This window comes from Pempheris klunzingeri, chromosome 4, assembly GCF_042242105.1.
Source record: "Pempheris klunzingeri isolate RE-2024b chromosome 4, fPemKlu1.hap1, whole genome shotgun sequence".
NCBI classification, from domain to species: Eukaryota; Metazoa; Chordata; class Actinopteri; order Acropomatiformes; family Pempheridae; genus Pempheris; species Pempheris klunzingeri.
The window spans coordinates 24,427,272-24,452,690 of NC_092015.1; the positions used below are offsets into that span (position 1 = coordinate 24,427,272).

The following is a 25,419-nucleotide window of genomic DNA, read 5'->3' on the forward strand; positions in this document are numbered from 1 at the left end:
CTGCAGGCTGTCTGTGGTGTTAAAATGCTACAGCTGTGAAATGTGTATAAATAAAGTTCTTGATCTTCACATTGAAGCTGAGGCTGTTTCATTGTGTTTAACCAGAAGCAAAAATAAAATATCTGAAGAAAGAACAGTTCAAAAGAATCAGTTATATAATAAGTTATAAGTTATAAGTTATAATTAGGATTATATCATGTTAACAAGGAAACAAATTATATTCTGACCATAGTTTGATGCTTAAGGTTTTGATACTTTGGGCTGGCCATTGTATCTCAATTATTTGCGAGTTCCCAGAATTGTGTCCATGGTACACTCTGTTCCCACACTGTAGCCTCCACTTTCCCCCTGACTGATGGGGCCGGGTGAAGAAAAGATCATGGTTTCATGAACAAGATATAACGCAAGAAAGATTATTTGCCTCGATGCAGTTATTTTAATAGGTTTTAAGGTTTTAAGGCCAGGTCTAAAGCACAAGAAAACAAAATTGCATGTCTTAAAATTCTTGAATCTCAGGCTCCCTCCAGCAGTGCTCTTACGTGTATGAATAGACAGTAGAAAAATAAAAGTCACAAGTGAAAAAACTGTGGTTATAGTCTGTGAATATAATAAATCTGTCACCACCAGGGACTATACATCATTGAAGAAGGAATTTTCATCGAAAGCTGTCCACAATGTGTTCTATAGATTCTACAAAGTACTAAGGAATGCTGATTCTGGAAAGATAAATCGTCCTGGTTAATTTTTTAATGTAAGTGTTTAAATGTAATTTTGTAATGACTAAATTTCATGCATCTTGATTCAATGGTGAAATTGTTCTCCTGGCAGATCTCTAAATTGAAACCTGCTAACTTTTACACATTTAATTTTTTACCTAACATTTGTTTCAGCCAAACAAAGGATCTTTGGTTGAGTACAGATACCAGCTACAGAGAGCAGTTTAACTGGATAACAGCCAAGTTTCACTTATTCACAGAATTAACATTAATTAGTGACAGTGAATATGACCTATTGTGAAAAATTGTCATTTTAACCAGTGAAAGTGAAAATCAGCTCCGGACTGCTTCATGAGTGTTTTGAACACTGCTCTGTGCCACAAGAGTAAGCAGACTGAAAAGACTGAGGTGGCAGAGTTTATAGCCAATCTGTGTTATAGCCTGTGTTTTATCAAAATCGCACTGCCACTGCAGCAAAATCATTTTTCATAATTTCACACAAATTTTTGCTCACGTGTGAGCATGCGTATGAAGACAGGCCAGTACGCTGCCTGAAATGAAGCGTTGCCTTTACAGCAAAATTTAGGACACAAAATTCCCCAATGTACAGTTGATATCGCCACACTATTATAAGAAAGACAGTAACATGAATAACAGTAATATGTATCTCTGGCTATTTTTCAGTAGGTATACAGTAAAACACGTGAGTAAACATGGGTATGCACTGTATATATGGATATATGAGCCACTTCACCCCTGAAAACTAAGCAAATAAAACCAGATATGTATGCAGTTTTGGTGAACCAAGATTTTAAATCATCATTGGAACATTATTGCAGACCAAACCTTTTCATCACCCATGGTGCCCCTTTTTCTCCGTTCCATTTTTGAGTTAATTGTGTTTGATTATTTTGGTCTGCTAGGTCTTCTTTTTTTTCATTGTTGCTCCCCTGAAAGCACTGCACATCTTTGCAGAGCACCAGGAGAGGAGGAAGTCTTCTCTTATTCATGTGTTACCTTTGCCTTCACTGACCTGCTGTGTTTGTCTCCCTTATGCTGATCGCGGCTGCTCCTTTCCCCACACTGTGGGCTGGCACTTTATCGCGCTAATACTGGTTGGCTAATGAGGGTTTTACCTGTAGGGTCTTAGGTGCTAATCTCTGTTTGTAGCTGAAGACTAGCTGAGGACTCATTATAACCCTCAGGCAGGCCAGTTTAACAGGAGTCTGATAAACGCTTCCCGCTGCTCATTTCTCACTAATAGCCTCCTCACAATCTGACATGGCTGAACTTCTCACCTTTCACACCTACAGCCCCATTCCATTCAGTCACTCCTGATTCCACTATGACATTGCCAAACTCCACAGAAAGACATGCTATTTTACCAATGCAAAGCAGGCTGAGCCCATCCCTCTAAAACCTGAATGTTTGTCCTGAATGGCTTTCCCGGTCCGAGTATGGCGTAGCATTAGTTTGGAAACAGGCTGAACTATGAGTGGAACAGTGGCACTGCTGTGGGTTAAAGCAATTCTGCCCAGATTTTTGCCCAGTTTCTGTATTCGTGTTGAACCACATGGTATTTTGAAAATGTAAAGTATTGTTAAATTGATTTTCCAAATCCTGTACATACAATAATACAGTGAAAGGTGAGATAAAGTTTTAGATAAAGTAATTAACTGAGACAATAACAGTTTGGCTGGCACTGCATTGACTGCAGACATTAAAATCAAAATTTCTTAAGCCTCCTTCATAACTTGCTTCCAACAGCATTCCCTCTGATCTTTTGTCTACCCTTGTCATCTTTTGTAATGGGTGAGTGGGCGTTCAGCAACAGCAGAAATACATGCATGGGAGTAGATATCAGGGCAAAGATTTGTTCAGCTGCAGATTAGTATCAGCCACACTGACTTTTCTCTGCAATATTTCCTTTGTTGTCATGTGTTTGGTGTCTTCAAATCAAGCCTGTCTGTTGTTTAGATTCCTCATTTTTTATTTAATCCATCAAAACTTCTAATGGAGTGGATTATTGTACTACACAGTGTGGTGACCAAATAACCATATTAACCGTACTGTTTGGCTCTGTCATGGTTTCTTACCAATAATGTTATTCCTTCCAGTAGTGTTTTTGCATTCTAGTTTATTTGAGTTCGTATTTGCTAATCAAGTGTCTCTGAGAGGCTGATTGGATGTGACTGGATTATGTCATCATTAACAAGAGTACTGGCAATATTCACTGATCATCTTAGTCACGCAATGTACAAAATCAAAGCTATGTTCAACCCAGGGTCCAATGTGTCTATTACTTCTCTCAGCCAAATCTTGGCAATAATATATGACAATATAATCAAATATTCTGACACAGTGACCATCTCAAAGACAACATTGAACAGACTGAGAAAATATTGCACTATCCATGTATATTAAGACTCAAACAGAAATAGCCTGAGTCCTGCACTATAAAGCAGGCTTTGGCGTTAGCGAGGTAACTTCATGTTCAGCTCTGGGTTTTCTGTTGTGATGTTGGTTCACATCTTATTGAGGCACATTGCAATGCTGAATTATCTCAAACAGAACCTGCTCCAGAGTAGGTTAGGCTTTTTTTCATATCTTAGAGAATCTGATAAATATGAGGGCAAGACATTTCAGAGAGCGACAAAGCCCATTGGCTTTCCCTAACGTTTTTTATTTGATTTTTTTCTGTCGGAATTCATTTCATTTTCTCTATGTTGTGGATTGCTCTCACAACCTTTTCACAACCACTTTTCTCAGGTGAGGAATTTCTGGATCAACTGACAAAGATGTTGATGAATGTTAAACCTAGACTAGTAATGGTCAAACCTAGACTCATTGCAGATTTACACAGACTGTGTGTGGAGATGACCATGTTGCCTTGTTTGTCAGTTGTTAGGTTCACCACTTTAGACTGAAATATCCAAATAACTATTGGATTAATTGTCAGGATTTTTTATACAGAGCATCATAGTCCACATTTGTGGTTTTGACAGAAATGTCTTGCCAACTTTACCATGAATTCCTCCCTCAGGATGACATGTAATAAATTCAGGGATCCTGGAACTTTTAGTCTAGCACTATCATCAACTCAACATTTAATTTTGTCCTTTGTTTTATGACCAAACACATTCAAAGCGGATGACATTCCCTTCTCCCACAGCTGTACTTTCTTTTTTGTGCCAAAGCAATGATAATGAATGTGGTAAATATTACAGTTAACAAAATCACGCATGCTGCCTAACATTCCAAGTTCAAGGGACATTATTTTACCCCTCAGAGAGGGAGGTTGTATTTTTCCAAACTGCAGGAACTTTTGGGGTGGGGCTTGCAGCACTGGCAATTTCTGATTGGTCAAATGCTTGCAGAATTTTATTTCAGCCACAATCTGAAGCTGTTGAGCCAACTGTTTGTACTGCAGTGATATGTGGATCGGCTCTGAAGTTATCCTAATCTGCATGTATGCATATATCATATCTTTACATAGTTTAGTAAAATTCAGATATCTTGACACACATTTACTCTCTTAATGACATGTTAGTGTTGCAGAGGATTTCTGATTACTCAGGACACATCATAAATCTCTCCAATCACATTTGTAAACCAATGATAAGCCAAAACTAACAACAGCATAAAAACAGCAGCTGCTTTTTCATTTGTCAGTGCAGTAATTTGCCTATTCTTTGTGGGTCGTATGGAAACGCAAAAAACAACAATGGAACCTTTTAGTTCCTTGAAAAAAAAATGTGCTTGGAACTAAAAGTTCAGGGTACTTTGGGTGGACATGTGGCTTTAGTAATCACACTTGGTCAGTCTTGATGTAGGCAGATGTCTATCACACCAGGTTGAAACCATCTCTGTGACTGAAAATTACTTTGATGGCGTTCATAATAATTAATTCATCATTTTTTTCATAGTCACACCTTTAGTCCATTGTCAATTGCATTATCATTTTCAGGTGTGTACACAACCACATCCCTGACTTTGTGGTCTATTGTTCAATCAATGCATTTCTTAGCCTCTCTTCTTAGCCTCTCAGTGGACTGAAGAAGTAATATCTGGTGTTGGATGCTCTGACTTCAAAACAAGCTCATGCATACAGTATGACCTAGTCTTTCTCACTGTACTCACTTATCCGCTCACTCTTTATTTTCTCCACTGGGGGATTACTTTTTTTGCTATCAGTGAAATAGTGTGGTACGGTTGAAATTTTCAGAAGAGATGGCTTAGTTTGACCTGGTCAGAAGAGTATAGTGAGGAAAGAAAAGTCCTCTGGTGATGTAGAGTAATCTTTTGACTCAGCTGAATCTCTCAGGCTATTAAAAAGGTGAAACCAAGAAAGGATGATCAACTGGGCCAATAAAAGGTCCCAGGAGCCCTGCTGTTTGGTCAACAATGACTGTACACTTGAGCACAGGGATGGATATCTCAAATATGAACTGCATAATTGAATATAGCCCTTGAGTGTGAGTGGCTAAATGGTATAATGGATGTTATCAGGGTATTTTGCCACCAGAGAAAAGACTTGTCTTTAGACTAGGAGCCCTGTCTAACTGAGTTTGTGCTACTAAAGAGGCTAGAGGGTCCAGCAGCTGTGCCCCTTGCACATCTATGATGTTTGCTTGCTATGTGAGTATCATGAGGGTCTTTCATGCTTACAAATTTGTAGGAAAACTTTTTTCAGAAGTAGTGCAACAAAATGTCGAAGGGCAATTTACTCCCGCTGCACATTCAAACAAAACCAATGAAACTGCCACCCATTCAACATGCTGTTTACAATCATGTGTGCCCAGACCTACCTATAAAAAGGTATGAAGGTATCACAATCTCCCCTTCTGTTCTTGAGTTATGGCATTGAGTAAAGGCCAGAAAAGTGTTTTTGCAGAACATCGTGATGTCACAGTGAAGTTGACATTTAACCTTGTTTTATCCTTTTAGACATTTGTATGAAATGTTGTCAAAATCAGCATATGAATTCTTCTCAGGTTATGTTTAAACAAAAATTTTGTGACATAACATTGATTCTAACCTCTCAACCAAATTCTAATCAGTTCATCTAAGTGGGCATTTGTGCCATGTATGTACAAATTCCCTCATAATGTTGCTGAGATATTGATTTCATGAGAATTTGACAGACCTAAGGACAGACGGTTGGGTGGGTGGACAGCTTGAAAACATAATTCCTTTGACCACTGTTATCGGTGGTGTGGAAGTATAATAAAACCTGGCCTGTTTGGTGTGGGTGCTTTTGATATGTACATGCAGTGCTCTGCCCAATCAGGAGTGGGATATTGACTTTAGACGAAATGCATCAATATCCAACAGGAGTGTTAGTAATGGAAGAATGCCCACCAATGGTTTTATCTACTAACACGGGCACAAACATTTTGCTGTCCCAACAAATACAGATATAGTGTTGTTTGTGAAGGCTTCATCACTATACCAGTGTCATGTACATTAAAACATGCATATCTGTGAAGAAACGTCAAAGATGAGACACATAACAGTAGATGTGGCTGGATGGTCAGCACCACATGGACTAACTCACTAGTACTTTAGGACAATTCAAATAATATTTGCATTGCTAATGTACACACACGGACGGACACACACACACACACACACAGACACACACACACACCATACACACAGACACACACCCGTCACTGTTTACATGAAGCAATACTGCAAATTGGATGCATTTGCCTCCAGCCTTAGCAGGCATGCAGACTTTGGAGCATGCAGAAATAAAAGACAGTGAGTGCCTGCCTAGTGAAGTACAAAGGGCCTCCACTCCTTTGGATTAGTGCAAATGATAATCACTGCCTTAATTAATCTTCTCCTAATTCCCAATTAAGACTGACACTCACTTCATCTGGCCTGTTGAAATGCACTTCCCTGGATACCCAGCAGCCCTCAGGCCAGTCAGGTTCAAAAGCCTCACACTTTACTACGGCTAGAGTCAAAATTGAGGAAGGCTGAGCTCTTTTAGTTAAGCATTTTATCATAGTCATTTCATTTATTGGTCCCAATGTACAGAACTGCGCTTAAACAGTGTCAGTCTGAAGGACTGGGCTGAAAATTAGGAATATGATGAAATCTTAATATTATAAATTAAACTAAAATGTTATCAATGTTATACAGCACCCAATTATAATGTTCCCATTTATTTTTGATATCCCAAAATCAATTTTTTTTTGTAATGAACCCTGTCTTGCTGCCCAGTCACACCAGAGGGCATATTATAAAGTTTCGAATCAGAATCAGCTTTTTGTTGGCCAAGTATATGAACAGTATACTTACACATAAACAGACAAAAAGGGAGACAAGAACAACAAAGCTGAACAAAGTAAACACACATTTAACTTAAGCAAATAAATACACATTTAAGGTTTATGTAAATATATATATATAGAAGTATAGATGTAAAAAAAAACTATGACAAAGAGTGTGAAGAAGAAGATTTGTTTCTAACACTGTGACAGATTTAAATGTTCAGTAGTGCGATAGCCTTTGGCCGATGGCCTGATAGAAGCTGTTTCTGTGTCTGGTTGTTTTGGCGTGCAGTGATCTGTAGCGCCTGCCTGCGGGGAGGGGAGGAGTTGGAACAGGTTGTGTTCAGGGTGTGATGGGTCTGAAATGATGTTTCCTGCCTGTTCCCTGACTCTAAATGTGTATAAGTCCTGGATGGAAGGCAGGTTGGCACAGATGATTTTCTCTGCAGTCCTGACAGTCCATTGTAGTCTGTTCCTGTCTTGCTGGGTAGCCGATCCAAAGCAGACAGTGAAATACAGAGAACAGACTGGAAGACTGCATAGTAGAACTAGATTAGCAGCTCCAGGTTGAACTTCCTGAGCTGGCACGGGAAATACATCCTCTGCTGGGCCTTTTTGAGGATGGACTCGATGTTTGGCGACCACTTCAGGTCCTGGGAGATTGTGGATCCCAGAAACCTGAAGGTCTTCATGGCTGCCCCGGTGCTGTTGAGTATGGTGGGAGGGGCAGTATTGGGGGGCTCCTCCTGAAGTCTACTGTCATCTCCTCGGTTTTGAGCTTGTTCAGCTCTAGGTTGTTCTGACCACACCAGAAGACCAGCTGTTCCACCATTCGTCTGTATGCAGACTTGTCACAGTCTCTGGCTGATGACCGTTGTGTCTTATGCAAACTTCAGGGGTTTAACAGACGGGTCTCCTGAGGTGCAGTCATTGGTATACTGGGAGAAGAGCAGAGGGGAGAGCACACATCCCTGGGTGGGACATCAGTGCTGATTGTCTGGGTGCTGGATGTGATGTTCCCCAGCCTCACCTGCTGTCAGGAAGTCTTTGATCTACTGACAGGTGGGGGCTGGCAGAGTGAGCTGGGTGAGATTGGAGCAGATGACTTCTGGGATGATGGTGTTGAACACCAAACTGAAGTCCACAAACAGGATCCTGGCATATGACCCTGGCAAGTCAAGGTGTTGCAGGTTGTAGTGCAGTCCCATGTTGACTGCATCATCCACTGATCTGTTTGGCCGCTTGGGAAACTGCAGGGGGTCCATTAGGGGTCCTGTTATGTTCTTCAGGTGTTTCAACACCTTTCGAAGGCTTTCATGACCACAGACGTCGGGGCAACTGGCCTGTGGTCATTTAATCCTGTGATAGAGGGTTTCTTGGGGACCGGGATGATTGTGGAGTGTTTGAAGCAGGAGGGGACTTCACACAACTATAGTGATCTGTTGAAGATCTACGTGAAGATGGTCAGCTGGTCAGCACAGACTTTCAGACAGGAGAGGGGGACACTGATCTTCTGTCTCTGAAAGAGCTGACTCACATCCTCCTCACAGATCCTGAATGCAGGTAGGGGGTCAGTTTGGGAGGGTGTAGGTGGTTGTCTGAAGTCGCAGTGGGAGAGGGCGTGAAAGTGGGTTTGTCAAACCTACAGTAGAACTCATTCAGGTTGTGAGGCAGTTGTGGTTCTCCACAGCGTGGTGGTGGTGGGGGGGTCGCCAGTAGTTAGAGATGTCTTTCAGGCCTCTCCACACTGATGCCGGATCGTTGGCTGAGAAATGGTTTCTCAGCTTTTTAGTATAGCACCCCTTTGCTACTCTGATCTCCTTTGTCAGTGTGTTGTACAGGATCCAGTCCCTATTTTTGTTTTCCCCTTTTTCTTGGCATGACGGAGCTGCCAGAGTTTTCCAGTTTATAAGCAGCACCAGAAGCTGGCTTTAAATACCACAGTTACAGCATTGATCTGATCATGTGACTCTAGAATCTTTAATTCACCAAAGAAGAATTATATGACCAGCATTAGCTGAAAGGATAGCCATCTTCTACTTTGTGATAGAGTTCAACATGAGCAGTCAACTCTGTGTGAATGAAATCAAATTTGATATATAATATGAGTCCTTTTGACATTATGAATAAACAAAATGATTTCCACATGACAAAACATGCTGCACAGCTAAAATGGTGATGCGATTTGAAGTTTGTTTTCCATTATCATCCACTACTGTATAACCATTTTAAGATTAATATGTACCAGTTAGGAATGAGCTCCAGCCCTCCACAACTAGATGAAACTGGGGCTGCTGGTGTCTGCTGGCAGCAGCATGCAGCTCTAATGGGATAGAGACTGGAAATAGGCCAATAAAAAACAGTACTGCCTGTTTGATGTCTCTGGTATTGCTTATGGTGAATGGATTGGAAATGTTAAAGCACTGAATTTGATAATATTGCATGTGCTCTCAATAGAATTTCAATTTTAGCTTACTGTGTGCTGTAATAATGATTAGGACCCGACTGATACAGTAGCGTAGTTGACATTATTGTCTGATTTTCACAGATGAGAGACATACCCTGTCACTGCATATGTCGACCAATAAGTAATAGGAAGATGCAGTACCTAAAACAACACTAATTAATACATGAAGGTAAATTCCTCAAATATATTAGCATTAAAGCAGATGTTTTTCTTTCAAGATAGGGCAGCGTGGTTAGACAGCCCATGTTTGTGAACTTTGTATATGAATCAAATGGCTCATAGCTCACAGACTGTAACATATTTGCCATATTTCCATTCTCTATCACACAGCTTTCAGTTGCTTGCTGCAGCATTGCAGCAGCTCTGCTTTGTTTCTGCTCTGTGCTGTGAGGAAGCTGATTGGATGATGATGTAGACTATGTCACTCTCTGCTCTCCAATGTGTTTTATGTCTAGCATTCCGGTGGCATTTGTAGTTAATTCTATACTCTTAATTGGAAAGCAGGCTTGTAAGCAGGAGTTTAGGCTATTAGAAGCAATATTTTAGCATGGTGCATAGCTATTAATTGTAGTGCAGCCAGGGGCCAGAGGGAGGCAGAGATGAATGAACAGTGAGGCAGAAAGAACACAGAACAGGGCAACTCTGAATTAATTACAGCTAACCTTGAACATTCATTTGTCCCACAGGACAAAAACAATGATGCACTGTTTCTCTCCCCTGCCTGTGTGTAGGGTGTGGTGATAGAGGGCAGTTTACCTTGGTGTTTTTTTTCTTTTGATAAAAATAGGATCAAGTGAAAGTTGTGTGAGGTTTATTAGTTTTATTTACAATTACACTCTTTCCATCAAAATTAGCATTTTGTGTCACTTAAAGGTGGCTGTTGAAACTGTGTTTGAGGCAGTGTACTTATAAACCCATATTTTTTTTACAATTAAAGTCGATCAAGCTAATCTTTGGAATGGACAGTAAAGAGGTGGATTATGCTGCAGAAGTGATTTGTAGTGATGTTCAGTACATGGATAAACGAATAAACAAAATGTATTGGTCACAATAAACAGAATCAGAATTTATTGGCCACTTCTGTGTGTGTGTGTGTGTGTGTGTGTGCGCGCGCATGCGTTTTGTGTATTAGCAATAATGAACAGCACGGAGGATTCCACATAGAAGTGCTTTTTGAAGATAGGAGTGGATAGGATGTGCTGAAATAGTTACAATGTGTTTCATCCGTCAATGAGCCTCTACAGGGAACATATTTTTTTCAGAAAAGCACTTCCTTTGCACTGTTCGACCAACCTTGTCTTGCTGTGGGTGACATCAGTCAGTGTTCGGGGTGCTTTGGAAATAACTTACATGATGACAAATTGCTGCTGCTCTTCCTGGCTAGCACACCTCACATTTCTCATGCCAGTGGATTCATTCAAGGAGAGACTCATTCAGAAACTCTATAGTTCACATTTCCAGCATTCTGCAGCAGAAAATTGTCTGGTAAGCTACATCTGTAGATATTGGCTACTGAGCTGAGGACTGAAGAGTCATGCAGTGGTGGGTGCTCTGCTTTTACTAGTTATTGCCCAGGCAGTTTTTCTTTAGCTTGACTCATGTTTGGGGGTTATGCCTTACCTACAGCAGTTATCTGCTCTGGCGCCCTTGCTTCAATGTAAACTGGATTAATAGCTGACACAAGGAGCCTTTGCTAGATGTGACAGTGACAAGGAGATAACTGAACCTTCTTTCAACTTAAGTTATTTTGTCTATAGGAGAAAATACAAGCAGCCCATGCTGACAAATCACTGTTATTGTAGTTCTAATGGAATATATCTCTAGCAACTGTAGCCCCAACATGCAGTTACAAGTTGCAAACATCAGCTATGTATAAAACAGGCTTTCTAGCAAAACTCTCGCATTGACCAAAGCAAAGAGCTTCTTCGTGCAGCAACAACAACCACCTAAATTAGAAAAATAAGTCTCAGAAGTCTCACTTCCTTCTAGTGGCATGGATCCCTGCTGATAGTTTTGGTTTAATATGCACAGGCTTGTAGTGATTAAACCTCTGTCAAAAATTGAGAACATGACTTTTCTGCTCAGGAGTTACTTTCTACCAAAAAAGTAGTCCATAGGGAACCTGTTGACAATGTGTTCTGTGGGTTTTTTAGAGAAAAAGCAGGAAGAACAAGGACACAGCTCTTGAACATATTAAAGAGCATTGTGCTAATAATGAATTGTGGTTACACTTGTTTATTTCAGTGAACTTTGTAAAGCACTATGAGACACTCTGTTGTGATATTGGGCTATACAAATAAAATTGAATTGAATTGAATTGAATTGAATTGGATATACATGATATGATGTGTTGGTCCATTAAAGTGGCAGTGTGTTTGTTTCTGTGGGATCCTCAGGCTATTTCTCCTTCTTCCCTCACTATTTCATTCCTTGTTGTGTTGAGGACGTCAAAGAAATCAAGCAGAAATAAACAGAACATTTTAGCCATCTTTGTCTCTTCCTCCACCAGGGGTGATCTACACCACTGATATGTTGGACCGTGAGACCAAGGACTCCTATTGGCTAACGGTGTATGCCAGTGACCATGGCGTGGTTCCGCAGTTCACCACTATTGAGGTGTTCATCCAGGTGGAGGATGTTAACGACAATGCCCCACTGACCTCAGAGCCTATGTACCGGCCCTCAGTACCTGAGAACTCTCCACGGGACGTTTCTGTGATCCAGATCCAGGCCCAGGACCCTGATGCCACTCCCCCTGGCACTGATAGACTGAACTACCGCATCATCAGCGGAAACCCACAGAACTTCTTCTCCATCAACACCCGCACTGGTGAGTAATGGTGTGTGTGTGCACCAAGATGATGCTGTATCATTTATCTGGACCCTAATCAGCTTACCTTAAAAATCCAGTGGCCCGCTGGTCGGCCAGTGCAGAGTTAGGGTCACATAAAGCCTCAGACATGCATGTCATAAGGGTTAGGATAAGGGTTAAGCATTTAAATATCCCACTAGATCTTCCCTAAAGTAACATTACTGCATTAATGTAACCTTACAGAGGTAAATTGTACTCTACAACCAATGCACTGTAAAATACAAACGTGTGCCAAAGAAAAAGACAAATTAACATAAATAAAAAATAAAGAACTAAAAGCCTTGGCTTACAACAAAAATAGTTCTTCTAAAAGATGTTCCCTCATTTGGTGTTTTGATTGTGGTGGTGGAGAGCATATCTAAAGCTACAAACAGGCCTTTAGATTAATAGAAACAGACAAAGACTTGACTCTCCATGCAGATTTTTTTAGTCTTACCTGCCAGAAAGGACCACATACTGAACTAACACAGGGACAAAACAGTGGGCCACGTTCACAGTTATGACAGACAACTGTTGAAATCCAGTGAAATTCTAGCATGTTCCTGTACCTCATCACTACACTGTAATATATGCTAAAAAAGGGAAAGACACGGAAGGAAAGAAACAGTATATTGGAGGGAGATGAGGGCAAAACAGAATGTAAAACTTCAGAACTGTTCTACATCAAACCCTGATGAATTAGATGATAAAAGAATAGCTGCTGTTTTACTTACAGCACATCAGTTTGTTTGCTCGTTGTTTATGTCCAGTTTTCTACATATAACAGTCCTAATTCCACTTGTAAATGTTACACAATTTTTACAGTAATTGCACTATATTTGTTGTAAACCATGGCTTTTATTTTGATGTAGTTGGATTATGTAGCACATCTCTCGCCCTATCAACTGTTCAACTTATTGGGAGTGTACGACATTTCTTTCATTACTGGCCTTCAGTGAGGTGATAACATTACAGTACATACATCTAATCGGAGGTATTTGCCGCATCACTGGTGTTGAGGCAAATAAAGGAGGAATATTCAAATGGTGAGAGAAATAACAACAGCATCTGCAACATTGTCTGTGGAACATGAACACAAAAATCCCCTACACAAACTGCCTCATATACAGTTTGCTCTGCAGATAAGGCTCGAAGAGTGGAGGAGATATAATTGGCTGCTGCTATATTTATTTTTTCTTTAGTCAAGATCCCTTTGCTTTGAATTTGATAATATTCCACCCCTTTGTGTCAAGACACTACTCCTTTCTCTCCCCCCCTCTGCCTTTATTAAAGAGATTCTTCCGCTTTGCTTTTGTATTGTCATCTTTCATCTCCTCATGATCTCTTTCTGCCATCACACTTCCGACTCTTGATAGGTGTATTTTTTTAAGTCACATTTCTGTCTCTTCCTGTTTCAATGGCGGATGTTGTATATTTGATTTTGTCTTTATAAAACATTGATGAGGGACTGCAGATCATCTGTGCATCTGTATCACTCTTGCTCTCTGATTTGTTATGTTTATTTCTTCTTTCCATCTGCCTGATTATCCTTTTTTTGCTCTCCAACTATTCTCATATCATTTTCTCTCTAATTCTAATCAAATTTCTCTTTCTATGGTGCCATAGTGACCCTCTGTAATAGATGCGCAGCATATTCCATTTGGATGATATGCTGTTGTAACCACAACAGTAGTTGACAGGCTGTGGCTGTGAAGCTACTCTCACAGCTCATTTTGCTGAAGTGTTTGCACTGTTTAAGAATTCGGTCTACACACACTGCATAGGGTCATGCGCCTCTGTCACACTGAACATGCCACCAACTGTTCCTAAACATCAAGATGAACCTCATTTACTTTACTCAGCAGTTGGTAAGGAAGACAAAGGAACTTAGCTTGGGTCTTGACGAGTTGCAGCATAGAAAAACTGTATTTTTAACGGAACTCGCTGCTAGGTTTACAGTTTTACTGCTAACCTGACTCTGCTTTTGATCGCCAGAACCTTGCTCAACCACACACTTGCTATGCTCACACACACTACACACTGAGCTTTTGTCAAGTGGTTGCCAGAAAGGACCCAAATGGAGATAGTTGAAGCTCTTTAAAGAGTTTAACAATAAAAAGATCTTACAAACAAAGCATAGGCAGGCAGGCGGAGGTGTGCATCCAGGAAAAGGCACAAAAACTGTGGCGAACTAACATGAGCAGAAACCAACTATGTACAAGGGACAAATTGACAAGGAGCAAACTATTTCCCGGGTATGTATATAAGTAAAGGCTGACTGATGAAGGGAGTCAAGACGAGTGAGGTTAACATTGAACAGGTGCAGACAATCATAGGGGCAGGAAAACACACAACGACAGGAGGTAACGAATGAGGTGGTGACTACACAGCAAAGAATGAAGGAACTGAACTAGAACCATACTACAAAATACAAACACAACAGGGGAGTCATACAATAGTCTTGAATCCAACACAAAGAAGGGGAGAACAGGAGCAGATCATGACAGCTATTCCTTAAAAGAGCTATGCTACTCTGATAACAAAGCACAATTCTTTAGGCCATATACCCACTGATATCTTTTTTACCCTAAAGTAGGAAAATCATTTTATTCTACATTGTCTGACAGTATGAAATATATGTAGTTCTTTAAGTGTGTTTTCAAGCGATTAAGTAACTGGGTTATAGTCTGCTTACTGCAGTAACCTGATTTCTTAAACATTTGAGAAACCTGGTCTCCACGACTGGGGCTAGGGAGTAGAAAAACCTGGTTTTGTCAGCTAGATTTCTCCTTGAAAAAGCTATTTATTGGCCATGATTACATATAAACATGTTTCGATGCCTTCAAAATATTCATTTCAGTATTTCATACTGATAGAAGCTATGTGCACTATCCTGCATTATCTGCTAAAATACTATTTTTTTCCACTTATACATTTGAGGAGATGATTGTGTATTAGGCTATGCAAGTATAGCAGTTCTGTGGATCAAAATATCCAGTGTAGACACTAATGGAGGACTGCAGCTGAGGTGGTTGTTTTGCTGCTTTCACTAGGCCTTAGTTCAAAAGCCAAAAAAGCACAGCTTCTCAGAAAAACAATTGCCAATAATAATAACACAAAACCTTTAGCACATTTTTAGTAATATTTACTGACTAAAGCAAAAGGTCACATTAATTAACTGACATTAACAGGACTGCACTCTTATATTTAATGAAGAGCAACATTTAAAGATTTTTAAGATGTTTTCATGACCATCTCCTCCATCAGCGTTGATGATGTAACTTAAATTTGCTTCAAACAGCCACCCAAAGCTTGTTTAAGGCAATAAATTAGTGTGTCAGGACTACTAATGGAGCAAAGAACTGTGGGATGGCAGAATTTTCTGATTTCTCAAAGGATGGTGTTGTGCTTCCCTAAACTAAAGGGAAAATGGAATAAATCGTCAACACGTAAGGTTCCTGGAATTTCTGGAACATTAATATATTTCTAAAAGGTGAATCCCAAACACCCCAGACATCATTACCTTGAACAGCAGACAGTGAAGTGCTTGAATTTCGTCAGTTGTCCCATCACTTTATGTCATTGACCTCTATAATCTTATGCTGTCACCCTTCCTCCTCTCTCTGTGCACTTTTATACTGTAAGTAAATTGTAGTTATTGTGGAAGCCCTAAGCCCTTCATTCATCACTCAGGCTTCAGCAATCCTATCTATATGGTAATCAACACACACACACACACACACACACACACACACACACACACACACACACACACACACACACACACACACACCCAATGTGTTCCATTATATGAGATTTGTGTTCCCAATGTATTTAAGTATTCATTTCATCACCTCTAGTCATTCCTCTTCTCCTTACTTTCTTCCTTCCTTTGTCCCTTCATGTCTTCTTTGTGTGCCTCGTGTCTTTTCTCGTCTGCCTTCTTCTTGCCTGTCCAATAAAAGTCAAATGTTCAATTTACTGTACATGTGTAGTCTCACTATAGATGTAGTCAGAGCTGATACAGAGTGTGTCTGGATTCACTCAAGGTGTTAGACCTATTCACAAACAGACCTGAGACCTGCAGCAACACAACAGCACCTCATTCAACCCACTTAAGCTGAAAACAATTTGGACCTAGTCAGCTGGGTGTTGGACCTGTGAAGTTTGCTAAACCATTTGTGATGGCTTACTGTTTAGGCACACAATAGTGCAGTAACTAGGTCACAACTGAAATGTTAAGTTTTGCAGGAAAGAGCAGTTTCTAAGGAAGTTCACATTCCCAATCTAACATTTTAACCCTACTACTTGTAATCAATCAGTCAATCAATCAATCAGTCTTTATCTATATAGCACCAATTCAGCAAGCAAGCATCAGATATTATATTAGGCAACAGTGTCAGGAAGAACTCCCCTTTAACTGAAGAAACCTCGAACAGAACCAGACTCAGAGGTGGGCGGCTTTCTGTCGGGGTCTGTGTTGGGTGGAGATTGGACAGACAGACAGACAGAGACAGAGAGAGAGAGAGACCAAAATACTAACAGCAACTATAGTACTGACAATAGGAATATGACTAATAACTAGAAAGTGAAATTGCGATGTGAATGCTGTCTGCTGCCGTTGCCATGCCGCTCCGCAACTGCCACGCTGAAATCCTGCTCTATTGTTGCCCTGCTCCTTTCACATAGCTCTGCTGTTACCTAGTGGGCCAAACGTCAGTAATATGCTGCTGCTCGTCTCATGCTCCCTTACTGATGGTTCTGTTTTCATTGGGATGACACACCTCTGAAAATGCAGGTTTTACTTTTATCAGTGATAAAGTATCTACAAAGTTCTATGTTCTGAATGTGTGATCTCTTAATTGATTACTTAATTAACGATCTAAAACACACAGTTTGTGTTTATCTGTTAAAAAAATTAGCACACGGCAAGGAGACACGTTTAGCGCGAGGACGCTGGAATGTCCAACTGTCCCTGAACGCCCCTAGCCGGAGCTCCATCAGTGAGCTGAGCTCTGTCTTACAGAGATTCACACACCTCTGAAAATGCAGGTTTTACTGAAAACGGTCCATGTCACAGCCATAAAGTGCAGACCAGTGGACATAAGAGAGTCTCCTGAACATGTAGATGTAATCTAAGGTCTCTATCTTGTGAAATGAGCGCTTGCTAGCAGGTAAGAGAAGTGTTTCTCTCTCCCTCCCTCCTCTGTCATTTTAACATGGCAGTCAATGAGGCAGTCAGTCGGCTCTCCCGTCGCGCCGAGGCTCGTCCAAGCGCTGCGTGTGTTTCTGTGTGTTCTGAGCCACATGACTGCGTGTCCAAGGACTTAACCTACATTTTGAGTGATAAACTGTGACTGTGGGTGAAACGGTTCGGCCAAACCAGCGAGTTTAAGACAAAAGTTTCATGTGATTTTTCCGCTCCTCCACGCTCTAGCGATGACGTCACCGCTCTAGCGTGGCCACATACACACACTTTGCTTTTTTGTCACACTTACATGTTCCAGATCATCAAACCAATTTTAATATCAGACAAAGATGACCTGAGTAAACACAAAAAGCAGTAACTTTGGTATGGAAACACAGGCACCAGTGTAATGTATGTAGGCTATTTGTCATTTAACCCATGAAATATTAAACACACCCACAAATCCTTTAAAAACAAAAATATGAATGTATGTATATATATATATATATATATATATGTGTGTGTGTGTGTGTGTGTGTGTGTATATATATATATATATATATATATATATATATATATATATATTTGCCCATAAAGTTGGAATAAAATCTTTTTTTTACCTCTTCTCATGAAATGATTGTGACAATGTCATTTATTCTTGATAAATAAAGTGTATATCTTCTCAACTTTATTGATCAAAATCTTCCAAACATATCACAGTGAAACTTAAACCACAATTAACCTTTGCAAACTGTGTATTCAGGCTTTAACAAAATTGCGCGTATTGAACAATTATTCCAACTTTATGGGCAACAGTGTATATGTATATATATATATATACAGTGATGTGAAAAAGTATTTGCCCCCTTACAGATTTTTTCTGTTTTTGCTTTATTGTCACACTTACATGTTTCAGATCATCAAACCAATTTTAATATCAGACATAGATGACCTGAGTAAACACAAAAAGCTGTTTTTAAATGATGATTTCATTTATTAAGGGAAAAAAGCTATCCAAACCAACCTGGCCCTATGTGAAAAAGTAATTGCCCCCTAAACCTAATAACTGATTGTGCCACCCTTGGCGGCAACAACTGCAACCAAGTGTTTGCAATAACTGGCGATGAGTCTTTCACATCGCTGTGGGGGAATTTTGGCCCACTCGTCTTTGCAGAATTGTCTTAATTCAGCCACATTGGAGGGTTTTCGAGCATGAATGGCCTGTTTAAGGTCATGCCACAGCATCTCAATTGGATTTAAGTCCGGACTTGGACTAGGTCACTCCAAAACCTTCACTTTGTTTTTTTTGAGCTATTTAGAGGTGGACTTGCTGGTCCGCTGCTTCGGATCATTGTCCTGCTGCATAACCCAAGTGCGCTTGTGCTTAAGGTCAGATTTTCTGGTAGAGAGCAGAATTCATGGTTCATGGTTGTGTTCTTTTTGGTCAGCAGTGGTTTTCACCTTGGAACTCTCCCATGGAGGCCATTTTTGCCCAGTCTCGTTCTTATTGTTGAATCATGGACACTGACCTTAACTGAGGCAAGTGAGGCCTGCAGTGCTTTAGATGTTGTTTGGGGTTCTTTTGTGACCTCCTGCATGAGACGTTGATGCACTCTTGGAGTAATTTTGGTAGGCCGGTAGTCCTGGGAAGGTTCACCACTGTTCCATGTTTTCTCCATTTGGGGATAATGGCTCTCACTGTTGTTCGCTGGAGTCCCAAAGCCTTAGAAATGGCTTTGTAACCCTTTCCAGACTGATAGATGTCAATAACTTTGTTTCTTGTCTGTTCTTGAATTGCTTTAGATCGGGGCATGATGTGTTGCATTTTGAGATCTTTCAGCCTACTTCATATTGTCTATTTAAGTGATAGTGAAATTGAACTCAGCTTTCAAAAATGTGGTTAATGACAGTTAATTCATGATTTAACAAGGAGGGGGCAATTACTTTTTCACATAGGGCCAGGTTGGTTTGGATAGCTTTTTTCCCTTAATAAATGAAATCATCATTTAAAAACAGCTTTTTGTGTTTACTCAGGTCATCTATGTCTGATATTAAAATTGGTTTGATGATCTGAAACATGTAAGTGTGACAATAAAGCAAAAACAGAAGAAATCTGTAAGGGGCCCCACTGTATATATATACTGTATATATATACAGTGGGGCAAAAAAGTATTTAGTCAGCCACCAATTGTGCAAGATGAGAGAGGCCTGTAATTTTCATCATAGGTACACTTCAACTATGAGAGACAGAATGGGGGGAAAGAATCCAGGAAATCACATTGTAGGATTTTTAATGAATTAATTGGTAAATTCCTTGGTAAAATAAGTATTTGGTCACCTACAAACAAGCAAGATTTCTGGCTCTCACAGACCTATAACTTCTTCTTTAAGAGGTTCCTCTGTCCTCCACTCGTTACCTGTATTAATGGCACTTGTTTGAACTCATTATCAGTATAATCAGAATCAGAATCAGAATTACTTTAATAATCCCCAGGGGGAAATTGCTTTTTGTTACACACAGCTCCAAAAGAATAAGAATAAACTTCAAACACGAAAGTAATAATACTGATAATAATAATAATAATAATAATAATGATACAAATAATACCACTACTACTAATAATAACATATAACAACATGTACATTCAGAGTGAGATGTATTATATAATAGTAATAATACTACTACCACCAACAACAACATATAACAACATGTACACTCAGAGTGAGGAGCTGTATTATAAAATAATAATAATAATAATAATAATAATAATACAAATAATACCACTACTACTAACAATTATATATAACAACATGTACACTCAGAGTGAGGAGCTGTATTTTATAATAATAATAATAATACAAATAATACCACTACTACTAATAATAATATATAACAACATGTACGCTCAGAGTGAGCTGTATTATATAATAATAAAAATAATAATGATACAAATAATACCACTACTACCAACAATAATATATAACAACATGTACACTCTGAGTGAGGAGCTGTATTTTATAATAATAATAATAATAATAACAATAATAATAATCAGGTGAGTCCAGAGTCCAGGGTCTTCTCCTCTCTCGTGGAACAGTTCACGTACTGGATGAAGTTGGGCAGTGCCTTTGCCATGGTGACATGGTTGAAGACAGAGATAGCAGTGAGTGCACTCTGGTGTAGAGTCTGTACCGGGGCTATGGTGGAGTGGATGACGTCACACGCCGAAGTCGGGTTGGCAGAGGGAGGAATGTAAACAGTCACCATGACAACATGTGAAAACTCCCGTGGCAGGCAACGTGGACGAAGACCAACAGCAAAAAGACACCTGTCCACAACCTCAAACAGTCACACTCCAAACTCCACTATGGCCAAGACCAAAGAGCTGTCAAAGGACACCAGAAACAAAATTGTAGACCTGCACCAGGCTGGGAAGACTGAATCTGCAATAGGTAAACAGCCTGGTGTGAAGAAATCAACTGTGGGAGCAATTATTAGAAAATGGAAGACATACAAGAAAATGGGATCAGATGGGATCAAAATGATCGGTGAGCAAAAATCCCAGAACCACACGGGGGGACCTAGTGAATGACCTGCAGAGAGCTGGGACCAAAGTAACAAAGGCTACCATCAGTAACACACTACGCCGCCAGGGACTCAAATCCTGCAGTGCCAGACGTGTCCCCCTGCTTAAGCCAGTACATGTCCAGGCCCGTCTGAAGTTTGCTAGAGAGCATATGGATGATCCAGAAGAGGATTGGGAGAATGTCATATGGTCAGATGAAACCAAAATAGAACTTTTTGGTAAAAACTCAACTTGTCGTGTTTGGAGGAGAAAGAATGCTGAGTTGCATCCAAAGAACACCATACCTACTGTGAAGCATGGGGGTGGAAACATCATGCTTTGGGGCTGTTTTTCTGCAAAGGGACCAGGACGACTGATCCATGTAAAGGAAAGAATGAATGGGGCCATGTATCGTGAGATTTTGAGTGAAAACCTCCTTCCATCAGCAAGGGCATTGAAGATGAAACGTGGCTGGGTCTTTCAGCATGACAATGATCCCAAACACACCGCGCGGGCAACAAAGGAGTGGCTTCGTAAGAAGCATTTCAAGGTCCTGAAGTGGCCTAGCCAGTCTCCAGATCTCAACCCCATAGAAAATCTTTGGAGGGAGTTGAAAGTCCGTGTCGCCCAGCGACAGCCCAAAACATCACTGCTCTAGAGGAGATCTGCATGGAGGAATGGGCCAAAATACCAGCAACAGTGTGTGAAAACCTTGTGAAGACTTACAGAAAATGTTTGACCTCTGTCATTGCCAACAAAGGGTATATAACAAAGTATTGAGATGCACTTTTGTTATTGACCAAATACTTATTTTCCACCATAATTTGCAAATAAATTCTTTAAAAATCAGACAATTTTGTTAAACCACAATTAACCTTTGCAAACTGTGTATTCAGGCTTTAAGTTTCACTGTGATATGCTTGGAAGATTTTGATCAATAAAGTTGAGAAGATATACACTTTATTTGTCAAGAATAAATGACATTGTCACAATCATTTCATGAGAAGAGGTAAAAAACATTTTATTCCAACTTTATGGGCAAATATATATATATTCATATTTTTGTTTTTAAAGGATTTGTGGGTGTGTTTAATATTTCATGGGTTAAATGACAAATAGCCTACATACATTACACTGGTGCCTGTGTTTCCATACCAAAGTTGATTTGGATAAAGAACTGAAGGCCTCATCTATATATATATGGGGGGGAAGACAAGATATATATCTCATGAGCTCAGTTTTGGAAACTCATGTATAGAGCTTAACCGTTGAGAATTGCATGAATAGATACAGTGCGATCCCAAGGGGTTTCAAGGATGTAAAGAGAGGATTGAAGTTTTAACACTATTGGTGTTTTTTGTGAACAGCTGTCCAGTGCATCCTGAATCTGTCCCTTTCTTTAACCTTTCTGCCTCATAGTTTTACTCCCTAAAATGAGAAACTCTTGTAACCAATTATGATTAACCTGTATGGTAATGCACAACAGAACATACATTATTGTCTGTATTTTACTACAGCTTGGTGCTTGTTGTGTAAGATTAAATCAAAGTAATCACAGTGCATCTGACATGTGCAGTTGCACTATTACAATATATGTCACTGAGATTTGAGAGTGAAGATGGTCCCTATACCTGCAGCCTTCAGGTAGCTGTAAAGGGAGTTAAGTGGCTGAAACTGAAGGCTTGCATGCAACCTGCTGTGGTGACAGATGTTAGGAGCTATTAGCCTATATAGCTATATATATATATATATATATATATATATATAGCCTTTACTCCACCTTCATTGATTTGTTCTGTATCTACTGGTTGAATAATATAAAATTAAAATGAAAAAGGAGGTTGTGTGATTTTAAAGAGGTTTATGTAGATGTGTCTCCACCAATTACATTGATCGGAATAAAACATACAGCACAGTATCCCTATAAATTATGTCCATATTGGATAATTCCAACACCTCAGGATTTGCATCTAATGCAAATGTTCTATGCCAATTCAGACAGACAGTATTATTTATGTAGCAAGTTGGAAAGTAAGTGTGGAGGTTGGAGTTCTGCATATGTACAATGTCTGACTTTCATGCAAGCTTCTTGTCCTTTATCACTCAAAATCTTGTAACAACGGTTAAGCTTATGGCTGCCGGTTAACACACAGTCAAACTTTGAGCCCATGTAATTTTGATTAAAGTATGACAAAACGCCGTGCCAATTTGGTTCAGTTTGTATTCTATTTCAGATCCTCTTGTGACAGATGAGAGTACCACAGTAAAGAGTCAATCTTAAAAGAATGGTAGAAGTTATGTACATGGTAAAAGCACATGGTAATAGTGAGTGCGGAGAAACAAAGCTTAGTTTCTCTGATTTAAATTCCTTCCACAGTTATTCAAACTCTTGGTGGCATACATCTTCCAGCCTTCTTCCCACGCCTTGACCTCCCTTTTTCCATTCTAATCTCATTACATAAATTAAGCTTTTGACTGCCAGGGTACGGAAAAGGAGAGAAGGTGTGTGTGTGTGTGTGTGTGTGTGTGTGTGCGTGTGTGTTTGTTTGTGGATGACCTTGAGGAAAGCTTTTTGTTGGAAGGTCAGACTGTCTCGCTATTAAACAGAGTTGATTATCATGACTAAATGATCAGCATTTAGCCTTGATTTCCTCATAAAAAAGGCTCTTCTTTTTCTTTTTCAGCATACACTTCTCATATTCCCACTGTCAGCCAGAAGAGACACCAAAGAGAAAAGATACATTTAATTAACTCAATTAAATTATTTACATCGTTCCTGATCTACTTTTTTTTTTCAGTCTGACACATACAGCTGGATTAACCTGTTGTTTTCATCCGGCTGTTGGTCCCTAACATCCCCCAACAATACCGCTATCTTCTGCCCTATGCACTTCTATCTATCTTCTGCCTCTAAGTTCCCATTTAGTGTCTATTCTTATTTGGCCGACCCCATTTCTGTTGACAAAATGAATAAATATTCAAATATGAACTATATCCATTGGCTATCATATGTGGGGCTCACATACATGTCAAACATATTCGACGAAAAATGTAGTGTCCTTATATTAATTTGCCCAAGGCTGTTTCCACTGTAATGTGCTTGCTTCCCTCTCTGATTTGTGATCCATGGCTTGCCACTCAAGTCAATTGTAATTTTACACACTCATATTATGCAATGATGCAACATGTAATGCAATGAATCTTTGCATGTTTTTTTATTTCATGTGTGTTGTCTGTGACTTTGACGCTATGCCATGACAGCTGGTTACCTACAGTAGAGACAGTAGTTTACAGACTGAGATTGTGTGTGTGCTTGTGTGGGTGTGTAGTTGTGGGTTGCTGTCACATTTCCTGCCTTGTTTAAGCTAATAAATCGGTACAAACAGATACAGAAACTGGAGTCAGCTGCTCCTGGCTTGTTAGCATGTCATGACTAATGTAGCATAAAATGCAACAGTCTTGTTCTCATCATCAATAGTGTTTTTCTCTAATTGTTAAGCTTGCATTTATTACTCAAACAGCCTTCAGCAATGTGGTAGATATAGCACCATCAATCAACTTTAAAAATGATTGAAGACATGATTAACAACAAACCAGGAAGGTTTCTCTTCTGTAATACCACCATATGTGTTTTATGATATTACATACTACAATACAGCAGTGGATTCTTGCAAGTCACGGTAGGAACATAGAAGGAACCAAAGGAACCTCATATGCCTATTACATATGCCCAAGCTGTTCGCCCTGCCTCTTAAGGTTATCCCTGACACCCTGGGAAGGAAACTCATTTTGGCTGCTTGTATCTACAATTTATTTCTTTGAATTTTACCCAAAGCTCAAGATTACTGGGGAGGGTTGGAATACTGTAGCATCAGTATTACTACTGATGCAGCATCAATCCATCTGTTACTCTTGCATTCTATCTTACCCATAGTCATGAAGGATGCATCAGTAACCTAGAATCTTTTACTTAGGACATGGACTCTCAACTTATAGTGAGAAATTCACTGTTCAGTCAGATAATCAGGCCATGGTTGCAAATCGTCCAAATGCACTGTAACTGGGGGTTATGGTGTGCTCAAGGGATAATCCACAGCAATCACATGAGGTTGTCCAAGCGAGGAGGAGAGATGGAAGAGGCAGACAGTGGTGGACTGTGCTGACATCTATGATGCTTCATGCTCAACATGTACAATGTTTCCCAGATGCTGAACTTTTAATGTGAAGAAGAAGACCATATTTCACCATGTGTATGACTAACTGTGTATAATGTACTGTAATGTAATTTTGTAGTCTTTTACTAAGGTAGGAGGTTCATTTATTTATCATTCTACAACACTGGGTTGC

At 39.7% G+C, this 25,419-nt stretch overlaps 1 protein-coding gene across 1 annotated transcript in view; it reads left to right on the forward strand.

Annotated features, from left to right (window-relative positions):
- LOC139199739 (protocadherin Fat 3-like) overlaps nucleotides 1-25,419 on the forward strand; it is a 130,068-nt gene that overhangs the window by 24,997 nt on the left and 79,652 nt on the right. The window contains exon 2 of the mRNA XM_070828868.1: nucleotides 11,977-12,297. Within this exon, the coding sequence (XP_070684969.1) occupies nucleotides 11,977-12,297 (321 nt within the window). The remainder of the gene's footprint in view (nucleotides 1-11,976; nucleotides 12,298-25,419) is intronic.